At 43.1% G+C, this 20,897-nt stretch overlaps 1 protein-coding gene across 1 annotated transcript in view; it reads left to right on the plus strand.

Moving 5' to 3' along the window:
• SLC25A12 (solute carrier family 25 member 12) overlaps positions 1-20,897 on the plus strand; it is a 466,840-nt gene that overhangs the window by 258,804 nt on the left and 187,139 nt on the right. Inside the window, exon 9 of the mRNA XM_085645302.1 lies at positions 825-909. Within this exon, the coding sequence (XP_085501428.1) occupies positions 825-909 (85 nt within the window). The remainder of the gene's footprint in view (positions 1-824; positions 910-20,897) is intronic.

Consider the following 20,897-nt stretch of genomic DNA (forward strand, 5'->3'; position numbering starts at 1 on the left):
CTCTTGGGTAGACATCATATTAATAGCTCACATGGTATGGTATGGGGTGAGGCAGAAGGTGTAAGCTCGGAGGATGAGAATCTCAAATTCTTGACCAATGGGGTCAATTTAAGACCCATGAGGAAAAAAGTACTTTTCATGAGGCAAAAACCTCCTTGTTAAGATGTCCTTTCTGTGAGTTAATGCATGCCCCTTTATGACTGTGTGCTTAGTAGCCAGCGGAAACCTTTCAGTCGCGTTCTAAGGTTTGGTAACAGTTGCTATTATTAAAATGTAGTTCTGTGTATGAGGTGTGTGTTTTTTAACAGAAACTGTCACCTTGGTCCTGGGTCTTGAATATAATTTTGATCCAGTTGTGATGTTGGAAAACTCTGAGAAGGGGACTGCCGCATTTCTAGTTGATTTAAATGTATTTTTATATCCTGTTTTAAGAACTTTTTCTGTATTTGTTTGTAGCTCGTTGATCTCATTCTGATTCACACATGGGCTAATTTTGTCTATGCAGTGTTGATCATTGATTATCCAGGATCGTTTATGAGCTGATATCATTGATCCTTTTTGGTCACTTAAATGTTATCCTATTATTATGTTTTGCTTCTCTCTTTGAAGAGTTTTCAAACATTTTTAAATTCATAATGGTTCCTATGCGTATTGCACAATTTAAAAAAAAGATTGGTCTCTTTTTTTACTTTCTAAAATCATTGTCCTTATTTAACTTCTAAACTCAATGTCACTTTTTCTAACACATTATTTTCATTTCAGCAAGGACAATCTTTATGCAAGTGTTAACAAAGTTTTTTCGCTGTTTTCTTTTTTGCATAAAGACGTTTGACACTTACTGATATTGAGAGAATAGCACCACTTGAGGAAGGAGCCTTGCCCTACAACCTGGCAGAACTGCAGAGGCAGGTAGGAGAAACACTTACAGTTCAAACCTTTTCTAGAAGTGCATACTTAATGCTTAAATGCCTAGGATTGTCAGGAAATGCCTGCATACTTTGTAGGTCTAGAGAGCTGCACCTGCATGGTAGATCTTCGGGAAAGGAATTGAATAGACCACCATACTACATGCAAAGTTGCTTACATAGTATATTTACATCATTACCTTTCCTCACGGTACTTGGAATCTCACCTAAGAAACAGCACTTTTGTTAACCATGTATTGATGAACGCTGTGCACTGCAACATCTTACAAATGACTTTGCCGCCAAATGTTTGCCAAAAGTAATATCCCTTAATTTTCATAAATATATTTGTCCCTGCCTATGTTTTGGGCACAAAGTTTTATGATCTCATTTGTGGTAGGCGATCTTTGAAAGGGGTGGGGCGTGTAATATTGCGGGGCCCTAGGCCCCCATGTATAAGTAATCACGACACTGACACTGATACTTGGTGGGTAGAACTGGCCCAGGGCACATGCACCCGGCCCCTTTTATTATCAGGGTTACATGTTCTGTGACGCCTGTGGTGGATGGGTGTGGGGTGGGGTTTATCCAGACCTCGGGGAGTAGCTGGTACCAAGAAACATTAGTCCAGTGATTAGCAGGTCACTACATCCCTCCCAAACTTTATTCAAACTGGAACAATAAAGTCCTACCTGTGGTAGAGAATAAAACAGTAACAGAAACTTCCACTGAGTCTGTTCAGCTACTTGCAGAAATAAGACTATGGTACAACTGCAGCTAGTATCATCAGTTCTACTTGGCACAGTTCTGTGTTTTCCTGCGGGTTCGGTCCTCCTCTGACTCAAGGCGTGGAAGTTGACACCAAAGTCTCTATATGTACAGTTCTCTGTGACGGTGCAGGTGGAGTGATAGTGAAATTGGTAGATGTCACATTTTCACTAACCAGTCCTGGTTATTATTGTTGAATCTTCACAAAAGCAGCTTTGCTTCTAGCTACAGAATGGTTGAGTAATTACAAACATCCCTTTCTCACCTCACCAGGATGCCCCTCTGCCGGGTACTTCCCTCTCACAGGATGTCCCTGAGGTCCACCTCACTAGGCTTCCACTGAACTGGGTGTGCTTCACTGTGTCACTCTAATGCCATCCTCTAGGTTTGTGGAGGAAGCGCTACGAGTCCCACCATCAAGTCCCTCGTTCCACCTGGAGGGTAGTTGTTTCTTGATAGGATCACTCCTGCCTCTTAGAAGGACATCTTTGTCTTCCTGGGTCCGGTGGAGGAGTGGCTGTAGACTCATCTTTTGTGGCGGGATCCGCTCTCACCGGTGTCCCTAAGGCCTCGGGCCCTGGGTCGCCACGGTCTGGTGTAGAGTGGTCGGATCCTCTTCTAGACCATATATCTGGGGTCACTCAGGAGGTCCGAGCAATCTCACCATCCAGTCTCCTGTGCGACCCCAAAGGAGGATGTCACAAACGATCCAGCGTGCTCACCTCTGCAGTCACCAGGTTTGCTTGGCATTCCTAAGACTGCTGGACGGCGGGCTTCTCAAAGTTCCACCGATGTTGCCAAGATACTGTGCTCCCTTCCAGATGTTCTTGCACTCAGTCGTCCTCTGTCTTGCAGTGTGCAAGTTGTCTGATCACATAATACTCTCTTCTTTTCTCTGCCTCTGAGATTTCTTCTGAGATGGCCTCAATCCACGCGATTTCCTCTTTCTGATTCTTTCACTTCGCGATGCGGTCTAGTCCCATCAGGTCTTGTACTCTGACCAGGCTTCTCTATGTGACGTGCACTTCACAAGGTTCTCCCTGGCCCTGTGATACCCCTAGGAAAATGCATTCTCTTCGTTCAGTGACCAGACCTGTTGTAGGGACCTTCTTCCTTTCACTACTTCTCGTAGGCTTTCATACTTCCGGTCAACTTGTCAGACCTCTTCTTGGTCCTCTTCACTGACCTCTCCTTGATCCTCTCCACTGACCTCTCCTTGGTCCTCTTCACTGACCTCTCCTTGGTCCTCTTCACTGACCTCTCCTTAGTCCTCTTCACTGACCTCTCCTTGGTCCTCTTCACTAACCTCTCCTTGATTATCTTGTCAGACCGCTCCTTGGTCATCTTGTCAGATCTTTCTCAGGTTCCCTCTTCTCTGACTTCTGGCAGGTCGCCTCCTCTGACCTCTGGCAGGTCATCTTCTCTGACCTCTTGCTGGTCATTTTTGCCAACCTCTTGCAGGTCATCCTCGCTGACCTCTTGCAGGTCATCCTCGCTGACCTCTTGCAGGCCATCTTTGCTGACCTCTTGCAGGTCTTCTTTGCCGACCGCTTGCAGGTCTTCTTTGCCGACCGCTTGCAGGTCATCGTTGCCGACCGCTTGCAGGTCATCGTTGCCGACCTCTTGCAGGTCATCGTTGCCGACCTCTTGCAGGTCATCGTTGCCGACCTCTTGTAGGTCATCGTTGCCGACTTCTTGCAGGTCATCGTTGCTGACCTCTTGTAGGTCATCGTTGCCGACCTCTTGCCGGTCACCTTTGCCGACCTCTTGCCGGTCACCTTTGCCGACCTTGCCGGTCATCTTTGCCAACGTCTTGCCGGTCATCTTCTCCGACCTCTTACAGGTCATCTTCTCTCTGTGACCTCACTGTTCATCCTCACTACCTTCTCGCTCTCGGGCTCCAGCCCATACCGTCAGAGTCTAGGGTACGATCTTCGGCGCACTTCTAACCTTGCACTCTCCTTTCTTCATCAGATGGTACTCCTCCTTTGGGTGGCTTTTCAGCATAATGTTGATGCAAAAATATTTAAAGATCCACAGGCAATGCAGGCAGTTCTAAAACTGCAATTTCAAATAACCTATAATTTACAATAGCATTTATCTGCACTTTTACATATCACTGTCCCTTCCAACCAGATTCTTAGTCATTTGTTATAACTTTTAATCTTTATTAAAAGGGTAGGGTGAAACTTTGTTTATAGAAAGCCCTATTAAAATGACCCAATTGAAGAAAGGGTGGTATAGCACAATGGGAAACATGTATGAGAATGAATAATGTAAAACCTTTGCCAAAGCACACAATGTATATCTGATAGGTCCACAACAATGTTTACATTACAGTAGACACATGAATGTGGCTAGGGGCATGCAAGGCATGTTTACAAATTCATTGGAGCCATTGTAAATGCTGGAAGCCATGTTAGGGATGCAGTCAACTAAAGAAGTGGTCACAAGAGTTTATGGAGCACTCCAGGTGGGTGCTCACAAGAGGACATTTCAGGTGGTACAAAAATTTGAGAGATTGTGATACAGAGATTAGAGAAAGGGACTAGGATAAAGGGTTGACACATATTACACAGCCCTTGAATAATGCAAGGTTCTGCCTCATGCAGTTCAATTTTATGCACTTATTGTGGGCTTATGTGATCCTAGCTATGTTTAACAAAATAGACCGAGGCAAGCTAGAAGAGCATCCAAAATGTAAGTCAAAAGGATCCACTTTAACATATATGACATCGTTGCATCCAGAGATTCAGAAATACTCTGACAAAGTGGCAAACAGGTACAACAGCACTACTGGATAAAGAATCGTACTTAGTTTGACCCCTTGCCTATTAATTAGAACCGCATTTACAACCAAGGTCAACATGGGAAAGCACAGCACAACTGACATTGCTACCAGGTAGGAAATGGATAGCTAATAACTGGATGCATACAAAAGCCCCTACCATTGAAGAATGAATCAAAGATGGAAAGAAATGTGCCACAGAGGACGGAATTCACATAGTGATGATCCACAAGGATGTCGGAGTGATAAAGGATCTGTTTTTTCTCGTTTGTCTTATCTTTCACTTCCATCTTAACTTCAATTTGTTACCTATTTACCTTCTTGGATCCCTCAGTTTCTACCATGTTGTCAACTGCCATGATGGTTCAGAAAAATGTTTTGATTAGACCCAGTTCTCCCTCGTGCTGCAAGCCCTCATTCTTGTGCATAGTTCATGTGTTTCTCTCTGATTCTGCTTAATCTTGTACCTAATTTGTGTACTTCTCTCTGATTCTGCAAAGTCTTAATTCTTGTGTCTCTCTATGATTCTGCTAAAACTTGTGCTTATTCTTGTGCTTATTTTGCATGCTTAATTGCTGGGCTCTTTCTCTGATTCTATTAAATTCTTGTGCTCCCATTTGTTTTTCCTCCCAAACTCCTCTCCCAATCGCTGCCACCTCTTGCCTAGCCCCACCCACTGCCTCCCAGCACCCCTCCTTCTGCCTCCCAGCACCCCTCCCTCCTCCCAGGACCTACTTAATGAAGGCTGCAGCGAGGCTGCATCAAAGGCGCAACACAGGCAAGCCCATCTGCCCCTGGCCATGCCTGGACCGCGCCCAACGCCAGGACCCCTGGCTCACAGCCTATTAGCAGGTATGACACTGACATTCTCCGTTCCCTGAACACCGGATGCCCCAGCAAACACTGCTGCCGTGCCGCACCACACTCTCCAGGAGGACTGATTTCCTGTACTGGCAGCACCTTCTCCTGTACCAGCACGGCCACCTTCACGTCGCAGAGCACCACGCCAAACTCCTGCCATACCACACCAGAAGCGTCCCATCGACTCTACTGTTTACTCCTCGACACGTGTTGTATTTGTAAGCACTCCACTGAGTTATGGGACCTCATTGACACCCTCGCAGCTGACATTTCTTCCTCACGAGACCTGCCTCAACCCTTCATCAGCCCCTGACATCACCACAGCCATTCCTGGCGGATACAAAATCGCCCACCAGAACTGCATCAACAAACCAGGAGGAAGAATAGTCATCATCCACAAAGACCATACAGTGCACCACCACCTCTGACAATTCCACCACCCCTATGAAACACCTCAACTTCAAGCTCCACACTGACAGTAATGGAGCCATCAGAGGAACGCTCGCATAAAAACCCCGGGCCGTTGCTCCAGCTTCTGCAACTCATTTGCAGACTTTATTGCATTCCTCGCCCTGGAATTCAAGGAGTACAACCTCCTCAGCGACCTCAACTTCCACCTCGATGACCTCAACTACAACACCACCCACCTCCTCGACAGTATGAGCAGCCGAAGACTGACCCAAATTGTGCAAGACTCCACAGCACATGCTGGACCCTATCTTCACCTCCATCAACCACGTCAAATATTGCCACGTCATAGAACTCACATGGACCTCCCACTCCATCGTCCACTTCAGCAACTTCAGTCCCCGCACCACCACTCCCAAGATGGCCAGCACCCACCACCACAATTGGAGCAGAGTTATAAAGACTTACTGCACAGATGCCCTCAACACCTCCAACCTAGCTGCCGCTCCCAACCAGGAATAGGGAATTAAGAACTTCAACACCTGGATCACCAACTGCGCCAACAACATTACCCCCATCAAGAGCAACACTCACAGAAGATCCTCCAAATAGGCCAGCTAGTACACCCAAGAACTCAAAGCAGTGAAAAGTGTTAGCAAACAGCTGGAGAGGAGATGGCGCACCAGCAAGAAGACCTTTGAGGCAGTCTTCAAAACCTACCCCATCAACCGCTACTATCGACTGCTGAGGGCAACAAAGAAGACCGTCCTATGCATCAAAACCAGCACCAACAACAAGAAGTAACTTTTCAACATTGTTAAGGAGTTCTCCAACCCGGCTGCAAGCAAAAAACATCACACCCTCACAGGAGATTTGTGAAAGCCTCACTGAATTTTTCCATGACAAGATCGCAACCATATAGAGAAACTTCGTACCCCAACCTCTACACCCATGGACTTCCTCGACCAATGTGCCCTCACCGCAACTGACACAAACCACAGACTGACTACCTGGAACTAGCTTTCCAACGAGAACACCACCTCCATCATGAAATCCATCCACTCAGGAGCTCCCACTGACCCTTGCCCGCCCCACATTTTCAACCTTGAAAACCTATGGATTAGCCAGGTACTGACCACCCTCCTTAACACCTCAATCACCACTGCAACATTTCCAGATGCCTGGAAACATGTCGAAGTCAGATCACTACTCTAAAAACCTTCTGCTGACCCCAGCGAACTCAAAAACCACCGGCCTATCTCCTTGTTCCCATTCCCAACCAAGACAAAGGAAAAGTCTATTAACAGGCAACTCTAGGCACAGCTGCAGCAGAGCCAGCTACTTGACACCTTCCATTCAGGTATCCGCAACAATCACAACACTTAGACCACCATGATAGCAGCCACCGATGACATCCAAAAACATCCTCGATCCAGGACAAACAGCAGCCCTGATCCTCCTCGACGTCTCAGCAACCTTTGACATCGTTTCCCATCACATGTTGATCAAAAGACTCCACCACATCGGCATCCAAGGGGACGTGCTGAGATGGATCATCTCCTTCCTCAGCAGAAGGACACATAGGGTCTACCAATCACCTTTCACCTCCAAACCCAAGGGTATCATCTTTAGCATTCCCTCAGGGCTGGTCTCTCAGCCCTACTCTCTTCAATGCATACATGACCCCCATCCGGCCAACATAGTCAGATCTCACGGCCTCAATATCATATCCTGCTCAGACAACACCCAGCTCGTCCTCTCCCTCATCGCTGACCCTACCACCACCTGTACCAGCTTTCACAAATGCATGACAAGCGTCGCCAACTGAATGAAGAACAATTGCCTGAAGCTGAACACAGACAAGATAGAAGTACTAACCTTCGGCAACAACCCTTGCAACAACCCTTGGTGGCCCTCAGAACTGGGAACCGCACCCATACGCACCAACCATGCCAGAAACCTCTGAATCCTCATTGATAACAAGCTCATCATGAAATCAGACTGACACCATCACCTCCGTCTGAAACCTCACTCTGCCATGCTATGAAAGATCTTTAAGTGGCTACCCCTGCACACGAGACCCACCATGACACAGGCCCTCATCACTGCCGATGGGACTATGGCAAGGCCCTCTACATGGGCATCACCTCACACCTCCTACAGGGACTTCAAACCATAGAGAATGTCTCTGCCAGACTCTTCCTCAACCTCTCCCAATGTTCCACATCACACTCCACCTCAGACAACTCCACTGGCTCCCCATACGGAAGAGATGCTAATTCAAGCTGCTAACCCACATGCACAAGGCTTTACACAACCTAGGACCTGCCTACACCAACCACAGCCTGAACTTCCACCTGCCATCGAGAAGCTTTCACTCCGACTCCTTATCACTTAACCCACACACCCAGCATCCACCGTAGCAGAATTAGAGGATGCTCCTTCTCCTAGATCACAGCAAAGACCTGGAACAGCCTCACCATGCAGCTTCGAACCATCAACTCTCTTCCGGAACTTCAAAGGGCCCTCAAGACCTGGCTGTTTGAATGAGCCTCTGGGTCCTGCAAGCACCAGTATATCCTATTGGGTGATTAGCAATACTATACAAATCCTGATTGATTGCAAAATCAATTTACTACTCGGCCTCGTCGCTGCCAAAGGTTTATGCTGATTGTATATATAGTAACACATCCGTGTTTCTGATTACAGTGTTATTGTAAGCTGTGTAACCTGTCAACCAAAAACTTGCACTAAAATTGTTCAAAACCACCCCCCCACCACCACCCACTACAAAGGATCAGTTTCGATGTAGGGTATATATTCAATACCTGCTAGAGCACTACCGCCATACTCTCCTACATGTATATAGTTGGAAATTTTAAAAAAGCATACATTTGAAGAAAGCCTCCTGGACCACTACCCTTACTCGGGAATTAATTTCCCGATCAACATGCCAGCGCACCCATACATTCCTTAACATTACTTTGCAGGTCTGTAAAATACCAAACAAAGTAGAGTGTTAGCTAGCCCAAAAGAGAGAGATCTTAAAAAAGTATCAAACACTATTCCAAACCTACATTGTAATGCAGTAGTGTGAAGATAATTCTGCATTTAGCCAACCTTTTAGTGAAAGCAGAATCACTTGGTCCAGAGAAGGAAAACAAGTGGTTCCTTAAGGATATTTAGAGAGGAGAGATAACCAGAGGAACGGTCTCTGAAGTGCCCGCAATAATCTCCAAGCTAAGGCAAAAGAGTAAACACTTTCTTTGCTTGTTCTTCCAAAAAGACCTAAACCAGGAGACTGCCACGTTATGTAAGAGGAGAGAGTGGTCCATAGTGGGAATAGCAAAATCCAACCTAACATGATGCACAAAGGTAGGACTCTTTTGTCTGCCTTTCTGAGAATATCACCATTGTCGCTCACCAATGCACTCTCGGCTGCATGTTTAGCCTGAAAACCTTAATTATGTATGTCCAGAATGTTTAATCCTTCAGGAACTCTTGTAAATTTGTGCATCAAAAACCTTTGAGCAATGGGGTAAGTCCAGCCATTGACCTATATTTAGGGTTGATAATATCCAGGTTTGCATCTACTTAAATTGACATTTTGATTAACACTTTTGGAGCACAGCCTTTTATGAAGTACCATAAAGAAAAGTAAATACTGTGGATCAATTTTATCACAATACAGAAAAAACTGTTCATAAAAAGAAGCTTGTGATGTGACAAAAAAAGCAAAAGCTATTAAAATATCGAAAGAGAAAATAACGAAGCTGGATTAAACATTTTCCTACAATAATAAAGAAAAATAAAAGATGCTCCCAGCCACCGGCTCTACGAATTTCCTCTTGTCATCTGATACTTTAAGACAAGTCACTAGTAATGCCTAAAAGGAGGTGTTCTATATTTCTGTGTGAACTCCTGTGTGCGTAAGTGACATGCCTTACATCAAACATGAGTAGTGTCTTATTACAGGTAAGCTTCTAGACAATTTAGCTCCTTCTAAAAAAAATCTGGTAAATTGCTGAGGCGACACCCGAGTATGATTCAGTCTGTCAATTGGTTCCACTATGCTACATTTATCCTTTGGACAAACTTTAGGTTCTACGACCACATATAGCTATATCCCACCTTTTTCTTAAGCAGTAAAAGCTTTTTTGTTCTATAAGGCATCTCTGGACTCACTTTTCATCTTTTTGGGAACTTTTCGAATTTCAAGGATTCTTGTGCAATTGACATGGGCCAAATTTCCTTGTCCCCAATTTGATGTAATGATGATTTAACTGCAGCAAATAGCAGAATTTTTGTTGACTTCTTGGATAGTGAAGGAATATTTAGTGGCTTCCATTCTATTTCCTTCTTTTTAGACCTCTTTCGAACACTGACGTATTGTGGACCAGTTGGGCTGGAAGTTGCTTTAGTGGCTGCTTGTGTTGACCTGCTGCATTTTGGAACCAGCACAGGGGTGAACAGATGTGCAGGATGGGGCACTGATGATTGGACCAGTATGTCCTTCCCAGTGGCACAATTTTCATTAGGCCTAGTGAAAGTGGCCAGAAATTGTGCTGTCTTTCTCTGCTGAGGTTGATAGCCTATGCCTTATCTATGTTGTTGTTTTAATCGGTGTCCTCTAATCGGTGACTTTCTGTACTTTTCTTTTCAACCATCTCCTTTAGTTTCTGACGTTCTGTCCTAAGTCTGTGTTCTCAAGTCTTTGAGAATCGATCATAGACAGGCGTGGGGGTCTGAGTAAGGGCTTCCTACACCAAATATTAAGTTTGGTATTCGGTTTCCACTTGAAGAGAAGGTTGTCTGAGCAGGGTTTTTTGCTCTAAACTTCCCCCACCACCATCAAAACCACTAGCTAGTCATTGCTAAACAGGGCTTAGATTTTACTCTAAAGCTGTACTTGTCACTTGCAATAATTGGGTTTCAACCAACCCCCACCCATTAGGTCTTCCTCTTTATTCATCTTAGCTTGGGCCCTTTGGAGACTTGGCTTAGGGCACAACTAACCTTCACCTCTTGTTTTCAGAGAGGCCCCTACAGGCATGGTAACCTTTGTATGAATGTTAAATAGCTTTCTATACTCCATACTTTATCTGAGTCCCTCAATGCCACAAAATTGTAAAATTGGCTAATGGTATGGAACTGAGCTTGTCCTCATAACTTAGTAGCTTCTAGTGAATTTCAGGTACTAGTGTAATTAGTGTAAGGCACCACCAATATGGAAGAATATTATAGACAGTAATTCAATTGGAGATAAGTGAAACACTTAGTATTATTTTAGAACTTTGTCATGCTTGCATGCTACCGTGAGGGTAGTTCCCAATAAATCTTTTGCTGGGGCTAGCCAATTTGTATCACTCTATTGAAAGATCCTGTGCAAGTCAATAACCTCTTCAAATGTTGGTCCCACTCAAACTCAAACTTGGGTCCTGGGGCCTGTGTTGTGGAGGAGTGGGTGTTGAAAACATTTCTTCAGTTTCATTCATAGTCATACATCTCCTTGGTTTACGGGAGTTTGCGCACTCCACCCCCCCCCCCCCCTCCTTCATTAGATTTGTTTGGTATACTCCAAAAGGGAATTTCCTTTACTTTCAGTGTTCACTGATTTCCAATGGGGTGACATTGGTGAATAATTATGCTTCCTTTGCCCTCGGCTCGAAACCAATAATCCAGCTTGTATCTGCTTTTACTCCTCCAGCATCTCCTTCATCTGCAAATTCTCTTGAGAATCTTTTTGACCAGTGACCCAGGCTTGGGGGCCTGAGTAAGGGCTTCTTGCACCAAATATTAAGTTTGGGATTCGGCTTCCATTTGAAGAGAAGGTTGTCTGAGCAGGTTTTTTTACTCTAATCTTCCCCCACCACCATCAAAACCACTAGCTAGTCATTGCGAAACAGGGCTTAGATTAGACTCTAAAGCTATACTTGTCACTTGCAATAAGTGGGTTTCAACCAACTCCCACCCATTAGGTCTTCCTCTTTATTCATCTTAGCTTGAGCCCTTTCGATGCTTGGCCCTTTTGAGACTTGGCTTAGGGCACAACTAACCTTCCCCTCTTGTTTTCAGAAAGGCCCCTACAGGCATGGTAACCTTTGTATGAATGTTAAATAGCTTTCTATACTCCATACTTTGTCTGGGTCAATCAATGCCACAAAGTTGTAAAATTGGCTAATGGTATGGAACTGAGCTTGTCCTCATTACTTAGTAGCTTCTAGTGAATTTCAGGTACTATTGTAATTAGTGTAAGGCACCACCAATATGGAAGAAGACACCAGGAGCAAAGGAGTGTAATTAAAACCATTTGCAATTCCTTTGGAGATGTGGGAGAAACTAGGGTGAGGAAGGAAACAAAAAGCAACATTGCTCAGCTTTCAGTATGCCTTAGTGGGCACAGTCGTAACACTTTCTGCAAATAGATTGTTGCCAATAGCATATGTCATTTTAAAATTTACATTTTTAAAGTCTGTTTTCCTGCAAGATCCACTATGTACATGGGGAGCAAGAACAATTCTAGTTAAGGGTAATTGTTTCCCAGGCTCTACAGTGTGCTATATTCACACCCAGTATTTTTATTCCTTTTTTCTTTTTTAGATTTCTTTTACTGAAATTGATATATTCAAGTACACAAAGAATGAAAATTGATAATTTCAGTGTACAGTCATGAACATGCCACAGAATATTTATAATGATATACGCACAGTGGTCACTCATACCTCCTCCCAGGTCTCCTTTCCTTTCTACCTGCATTTAGGGCATGGGTCCCATATCTTAATTACATTTTGGGGACAGCCCTGGGCTTTGTATACTGCGTCTTAGGCTTGAATGCACCAATCCATATTACATGTTCAGAAAGAGTCAGGAGTTATGTGCTTCCGCACAGTTTGGCTATGTCTCCACATATGCCTAAGGCCACCACTTGTTGAATAAGTTTACATCCTCCCCCGTGTTTTCTCCAAGTTTACTCTGTATGCCCCCCACATGGTATTAAGGTGTAGGCACAACCACAGGGCATGGAGCAAGGTTCCAGCCATGTTGCAGCCCCTAAGGCATTTATCACTTCCACTCACACCCATTTTGTGTAACTGCGTCCTGGTGAACTATGCTCGGTGGAGTATCTTAAGTTGTACCATGCAAAATTCAACCTCAATGACTGCCTCTCAGGGGTTTCTACATGCCTCCTCCCAATCGCATTCTGTAAGATCCCTAATTGCTATTCCCACCGGTCCCTGCGGTGCGTGATGGGAGCCCTACACTTGCTTAGGAGAGTTTTGTAAATCTCTCATGTGGCGTGTTAATGTGTTTTTATTCTTGATTGTGATTTTTGGAAAATGTATTAACAAATGTTTGGCACATTTAATATAACATCGCGAGGGATATAGATAGGCACAGAATACTAACAAGATTTTTTGATAATTCAGAGCACAAATGGTCCCAGCTTGTTTTGTTTTTCATTCAAAATAAATATATTTGCGTGTATTTTTCCCAACCAACCCAGTTCATATTAACTCATGTTAGCTGACTTTAAACCTAGAGTTTGCAAGAGGCAGCCACCTCATGCCGCTTCCATATGCTATGGGTCATTACCTGCCATTCATTGAAAGTACCACAGAGGTAAACCAACCTTCTTCACCCACATGCCAAGCAACTTACCTTCACGTTGGCCCAAGGTAAGCATTCCATCTATGAACTCACTCTACACCCCAGCTGTAACTCATTTGCCTTGATCCAATCCCCTTCACTATAATCATCTACCATCATATCTGTTTACTATACATTAACAGCATCCTTCTCCTGTGCACCCATATAGACTTTTCAACTCCACTTACTGCTCATCATTTCCTCTGCATCAGTCTTTACCTTGACTATTATAATAGTGCCTTTCAACTTGGACCATTTTACACATTCCTGAGACTTATGTCCCTCTGTTACTAATAGACAGATGCTCTAAATATGTAGCGTTTCATAGACCGCAAGGAGAGATCTTTGGTGTAGAAGACATACTAAGCCACATTAGGGGCAGTGACTTGCTCTACATCGGTTTCTCCTTTGTCTGTATTATTGCATTCCATCTTTTCCCCATGTTTTGTAACTTTCGCCCATGTTTACATTTCTAGATATTCTCCTTTCACTTTGTGTCATTTCTATCCCAGTAACCTCAATAATGATGTGTCTACTCAAAGAACTAAATCAGAAATATAGCTTTTTTTCCACCAGCAGTATGGTGGTATTGTTTTTTGCTATATTACCATTTCTGCATATTACATTTCTTATGTCACCACAATTTCTCATAAATATGAATATATTTAAATATCATCTATTGATGTTCCCAGGCCCACTGGCTTGATGGTTTATGATGTCGAATTTTGCATGACAGTAGGCTATCGGAGCACGCAAGGCTGCTGTCAGAAGAGATGGCCCTTTGATCTAATATACTTTCTTCAAGAATCTTTCAGCAACTACTGGATATGTGGGTCCTTGTAGTAGAAGCATATTTAAAACAAGTCAGCCTTAAAATAAATATGTCCTCCATCTTGGGGGAACAGCACAGTCATCCCTCCATACAAAAGGATGTATGAAGTATGCAAAGGCTTGCGGGATGATCAACCCAGCTGACACTGGCTAAAGAACATTTATCACATTCTTATAAAACATCTGGAACATGAACACATCACTGTACAGCCCTCTGTAAGGAGAATGTGGCCATTATCTGTTCACTATTTATGAATATGCTCATTTTCTGCTCATCTTACACCAAATTCATCATTTTTAAATCGCATATTGTTTTGGATCACAAATGAAGCGCCATGGAGGGACATTAATCTCCTAGGAACCACTGAAGTTAGCAAAAAGGGATAGCAAAATTATCCCAATACCTCTTTACACTCTCTGCTACTCAGGAGTCAATTTTGGGGAAAATTATACCCCTTCCATAAATCCATCATTCTCATCGCTTTGCAACAAGTCATGGCACGATTCACTCTCTTTATCAACCTCCTGTCACTGCCAGGATGCTCTCTAAGTTGTCCACTTAAGATACCTTCTGCACAACTGTGTATGGCCCACACAGCCCATCTTCCTAATCTCTTAGACAAATGGGCTTCAACACAGCCTCCTGACCCACCTGGCACTGAGTCTGTTTTTCATTCTCATCATATTGCTTCCTCAACTTTTGGCTTCTCTGATGCTTTTCCATCTTCTGACTCATAAATAGCTTCATTAATTTCCTTAGACCAAACAGTCTGCCACCACTGAATGCCTTTACTCAAATGCCACTTGTGAAGAAAAGATATGTACTACGACGAATCGCTCCAGTACTGTTCTGGAGTACACATGAACACATACATAGAAATGCTGGTAACATTTTTCACCATTTTAAGCCAGCTTTCAGAATATTTTGAATTGAGAAAGAGTCCCTCAAGACACAGAGCACATTTCCTATTTACTGTAAAGGAGTGCCAACTCTTATGAGGTGGACACTTGATCTTTAGATAGCTACAAGAAAAGGGAGTGATCGTTTGCAATGCTTTCATCAGGTTTGTTAGGCTAAACGGTAGTGAGGTGTTGAGCCCAAGAAGAGAAAAATGCAACAGTTCAAGTATTGTAGCAGAGCAAATTATGGATTTTGGATACCAGATTTGGGAAGATTGGAGTACATAAAGGACTCTTTATTTGGAGGAACTGTTGTTACAAACAAAGAGCTTTCCTACTATTACGGTGAACTACAACTCAATGACTAAAAGAAAACAAAAAAGATCCATTTAATAAGCAAATAAATCATTTTCCAGTTCAGCAAACCTGGTGGACAGGGCCCAAAATACCTATATGGAAATCGAAAGTCCTTTGAGGGGGGCATGTTAAAGTAAAACCATAAGTAGAATCTTTAAATATGGAGCAGTTCTTTTCAGTTGTCTTTAGATCTTCTGTCATCATTCTTGCGTATCTTGATAAAATCTAATTTACTTGCCACAAAAGGAGGATTTCCACAGACATTGAGAAGCGTGCCCATTTGGCCAGGCATGAGGTTTCCTCAGTGACCAGGTTCCTTCTTTAACTATGAATACTAACCAGCACACTGGAGTGTTCTCCATGGCCATGTCTGATACAATTTCACTAGCAAATATTAGGAAACAGTTTGCAAGAGTAATTCCTGTCTTGGATGAGTGATGGACGGTATTTTTATTTCAAAGATTATACACATCAGGAAGCCTAAATTCATCAGGCATCTGTCTTTTACGTAGGCGTTGACCCAAATCAGCTGGAACAGTAGGGACCCCAGAACCCAGACAGCAAGTCCTGGGAGCAGAGATGTAACCTTATTGCGCTCAACTCAAGAAATGACACCAAATCCGGGGTAGACGTTTTAGCATATATTTTATTCGAATGAAAGCCGATCGATAGCAATATACAATTGGAAAGCGCCTATATCCAATATAACCTCATACTTGATTTTAGTCTAGTGTTGCAAAATCTTGACAAAATTCCACAGAGATAAGGCCAGCTTTGCCCTGCTACGCACCCTCAGGAAGGGTAATCATGTGACAGCGCACTGTGGCCTCAGGTCAATGCCAAGTCTCACCCACATGTACGCAGCTCAGACTAATGTATGCAAAACACTGGCAACTCTCCATACCAGAATATTTATTCTCAAGAATCATCTAGACCGTTGTCCATGCAAGTACTTTTACATGTTGCACACTGTCTATACTTTGTTCCCCAAATTATCTATACTCAAAATAGCACGTGATCATGCACCTACATACTGCACTATTTCTAACTACCCTACCTACACTTATGTGCTAGCTTAGCATCTAGGCACTACTCTAATTGAACCCAAACACAAATAGAGTACAATTCCTCACCTAAAACTTGAAAAGATAATAGGCACAAAAATAGTAATGATCTCCCTGTTAGCAGATTTCCCTTTAAGAAGTAATCTCTTAGCAGAATTTGACCTTAAAAAATTAAATGATTTATTACTTCATGGCATAATTCACCTACTTGCATGCACAAACTGTAAACTGTTAGAAATTTGGGTAAGTGCACCTACACAGGGAAATTGACCCAAATAGAACCATAGAACCAAAAGGTAACTAACAAACAGAACTTCTTGGAAATGAGGTTAAATCAAGAAAGAAATCCGTTGAAGTTGGGTTGAAGAACTCTGCAGTTTACGTGGCATCCTTATGTGCTTGGAGACTAGGATGAAATGAGTGAGGCAGTGGCTAGTCAACCTTGGCAACCATAGGTCAAAATTTAAAGTCTTGTTAGGATTATTATGCCTGCCCAAAAAAAGGCGCACAGTCTCTTAATTTTCCCAATTTGTGGATACGTCTACTCTTGCCAGCATTTCCTGTATTTCCCTCTTTAATCTTCTCTTACATCTTTTCCATTTCCACCTTTCGAATCAACTTTTCCAGTTTCTTGCAAACTTTCTGCTAGTTTTCTGCTCCTACCCTAATAAGGTCGATTTTAAATTACTCTGCCAAAAGTACACCAAATGTAATCCACAGCCCACCTACATTGTTAAGTTACTGTTCATGCCCGGTAGCTACACATGCATATGGAACCCTTACTACATCATACCCAATCAGATATTTACTGTATAACTGATACAGACAGAAGCCGGGTGCAGCTCTGCCAAGTATCACGCATCAGAGGTTAGACTAACACGTTTAGGCTCAATCACAGCTTAAATTCATGACTAATGTGGGACTCTGCAGAGTTCATCTGACGGCTTGTTCTTTTAAATCAGAGGCACTAATAAAAGACCGTTCCATAATGATGTGTTGTCTCTGCCCCACACCTGCTAGAGACATTTGAGCTGCATCAGGCACGTAGCCAGTGGTTAATTTGTAAGAAAAAAAAAATACGTGCAGTGTCTATCACCAGGAGACAGCTTGCACCAGCCTATTTCCTACTGACCATGAAAGTGGGGAAAGGTTGTGGCTTATAGGCCAGAGCTGTCCACTTTAGAGCTGGTGCATACATCAATATGTCCTTAACTGGTGCTCATGAAAAGCGCCCCAGTGTTGATGATTAAGTGCCGGTGCTGAGCACCAGAAACCACCGGCTCAAAATAAGCACTGCACATAGCAGAATGCACTTGCTAGTGCTTCACATGCAGCCTGCTGTCTCTAGTGTTCCAGATTCTCTGGTGGGGAAGGATGCACAAGGAGTGGGGACTGGGTAGCACACCCCTGCTACACCAAATGTAGCACGAGTGTGGCCCAATAAGCCGTTTCAACATTGGGTCTTTCTCTGTGCCCATCCCTTCTCAGACACCACAAGAAAGGGCACAGATGCAGCGGCACTGAAGACATTCTGTCAGTGTCATCAATGCCTGGAGCCAAGCAGTCAAACTCTGGGCTGCCCCTGTACAGCACTCCTTTCATTACATTTATACAGAGACAAAAGTAGAGTAACGTCTTCCAAGGAGGAATAACACTTTATTTCAACAGAGGGCTACAACAAAATTAAAAAAAAAACATAATATCACAGATAAATATTTAGCATTACATCGCAATACCAACACATTATTACCATCACTACCTCGATAGGACACATAATCGTCACCACTACATTACCATAGGTAAGTATCATTTTAAAAACTGTGTAACTTAATTTAATTGAAAACAATATGAAAGGTAACTTATCTGATATAAACAGTGGCCTATGACAAAATGCAGGCGATATAGTGTCCCACAATATATTAGGTTAAGGTATACCCTATTAATCCTAAAGTAATGAACCATGGACTCTTCTTATTTGTTCCTATTTTGAATCCAAAAAGATGGTCTCTGAAACATTTTTTCAAGTATTCAGACGTATTTCACTTTCTTTTCTGATACGTAGCTGAGTTAGGACCTTTTCTCTGTTTACTATATATTCCTTTGTCTTAAACGGTTTAATGCCTAGTACAAGCTTCAAAGTCACCACAACAGATCAATGCAAATATATATTTTACCGAAAATACTACTGTTATTCTTTTTTTCCTGGTTGTTAAAGGTCTTTGTAAATGCTAACAGGAGCTGTGCAACCTTGAATAACTGTGCACATGTTCGCATGTAATATTGACATCAAACTAGACTGCATTGAACCACCCACCCTGTGCCTAGACTATTCTCGAATATTTCCCCGTTGTAGCCCATACAGCAGAGAGTATGAATGATGAAAAGGTTTTTGATCAATGAGGATAAATAACAAAAGATGCAATATTAACTGGGGAAACCAGAAATGGGACCTATTTCATAGGACTGCAAGAGACATTTTTTTATGCTTCTCCATTTTTAGCTCTGTTCTAGAAATGAGAAGATGAAGTATTCTGAAGAGTAGTACAGAGGTCTGTGTGTTTTGGAGGGGACATAAATAGTAGTGGTATTCGTCTAGTAAATTGTTTTGTGGGTGGTGTTGCAGTAGCTGACCATAAGCAGCTTCAAAGGCAGCAATAATCACTGTAGCGCTTCTTCTTTCCTCACTTGCAGAAGTGCAGGTTATGTGGTGCTTTGACAGTAAGCCCCTTGGCGCTCAATACAATTTCCAATATTTCAAGCAATTGAAAATAAATATTCAAAAATAATTACTCGCACTCAGGCAACATTAAACATTTATATACGGGCATATGCACGTAATTAAATTGCAAGCATTATACTTTAGATTTGGTCAAGGCTGATCTGCTACATAACTACTAACTGAATATTCTCTTAGTGTGATGTATGTGCAAGTAAAATGAAGTAAGATAATGAACATTATCTTTTCCTGACTGTCCCATCTCACGTATTCCCTTGAGAATAATTAGCTTGCTGTGTGCTAAGATGTCGCATAACTTCTGCACGATTGTATGATTGACTGCTTTCCCAGGATCTGATGAACTTTTTCTTAATTTTCTTTTTTTATTGCATTTCCAGATTTATAAACATCATTACCGTTATACAAATTAAAGATTAAGCCATACCAGCCAGTGATATATCGGAAACAGTAGACACCATAGTATCTAATACATAGCATACAAGAGTGTCAAGTCCAGTGCACCACGTATATTCGAGAAAAATTATCAGTGTAGTGTTCATTCCCTCCTAATCCTGCAAGTCAGATGAGGCCTGCCGCTGCAGGTACTGTCGCAACGGCTCCGAAATGTCTCTGGGTCTGGATGAAATTGGCAGTTCCTCCACATACAGCTCAAGGTTTTCCTTACAGTATACCATGTCTCTGATCCAGTGTTCCAATTTCGGCACCAGTGTAGCTTCCCATGTTAAAGCAACTCTACGTTTAGTTAAAAGTAAGACAATACGTACAAACTTCCCTATAACCCCTCTCACCTGTGGAAAATAACATAAAAGACAGGCTGATGGTGTACACTGGATTTGCAGCCCCGACATTTCCTGTATTTTCTGTGTCACTTGTTCCGAATATTAGGCCACCCTCCCACATTCCCATGCAAGATGCACAAAATCCGCTTCTGTCTGGCCACATCGTTTACATTTACTGGTATCTCTCAAGCCATATTTATGTAAGCGCAGGGGCGTGTGGTATATCTCATGCAAATATTTAAAATGAATTATGCGGAGGTTCCAATTAGCAGTGAGTTTGCTGGTGAGGCTGCACACGTGCCCCCATTCCGCAAGTGTCATGGGGGGTCAGTACAGCGTTCCAACGGGAAAGGCTCTTATCTGAAATGGTGGTAGTTTCGGCCCTTATTGCCCTGTACAATCTCGTGATGAGCTTCTTACGTGTGGGTGTTGTGAGTATAAGTTGTAAAGAGTGTAGGGTCGGAGGTTCGGCTGGGTATGTATGATAATGTGATTTGATAGCGTACCGTAATCTGTGGACCGCAAATCTAATAAGTAGTGTGGGGTTGGCAATGTAGTGCAAATCCTCCGGGGTGAGGAACGTACCACCCGGATAAAGATCTTGCCTTGTGCTCAGTCCCGTCTCGCTCAGCAGACGCATAGGGCCAGTTTCCTGAGTCACCGACAGCGCCATATGGTGTTCTTTCAGCATCTCTGGGGCATAGATGGGCAACTTATCCGCAAGCCGTCCTATTGTCTGCCATGCCGCTATTGTAGTGTCGATCGTATTTATTTCCGATTTGGGTGTATTCCGTCACGTGTGAGTGATGATACAACGAAGAGGGACCGGAGATGCGTCGCCATCTTCGACTG

This window comes from Triturus cristatus, chromosome 3_1, assembly GCF_964204655.1.
Source record: "Triturus cristatus chromosome 3_1, aTriCri1.1, whole genome shotgun sequence".
Taxonomy (NCBI): Eukaryota; Metazoa; Chordata; class Amphibia; order Caudata; family Salamandridae; genus Triturus; species Triturus cristatus.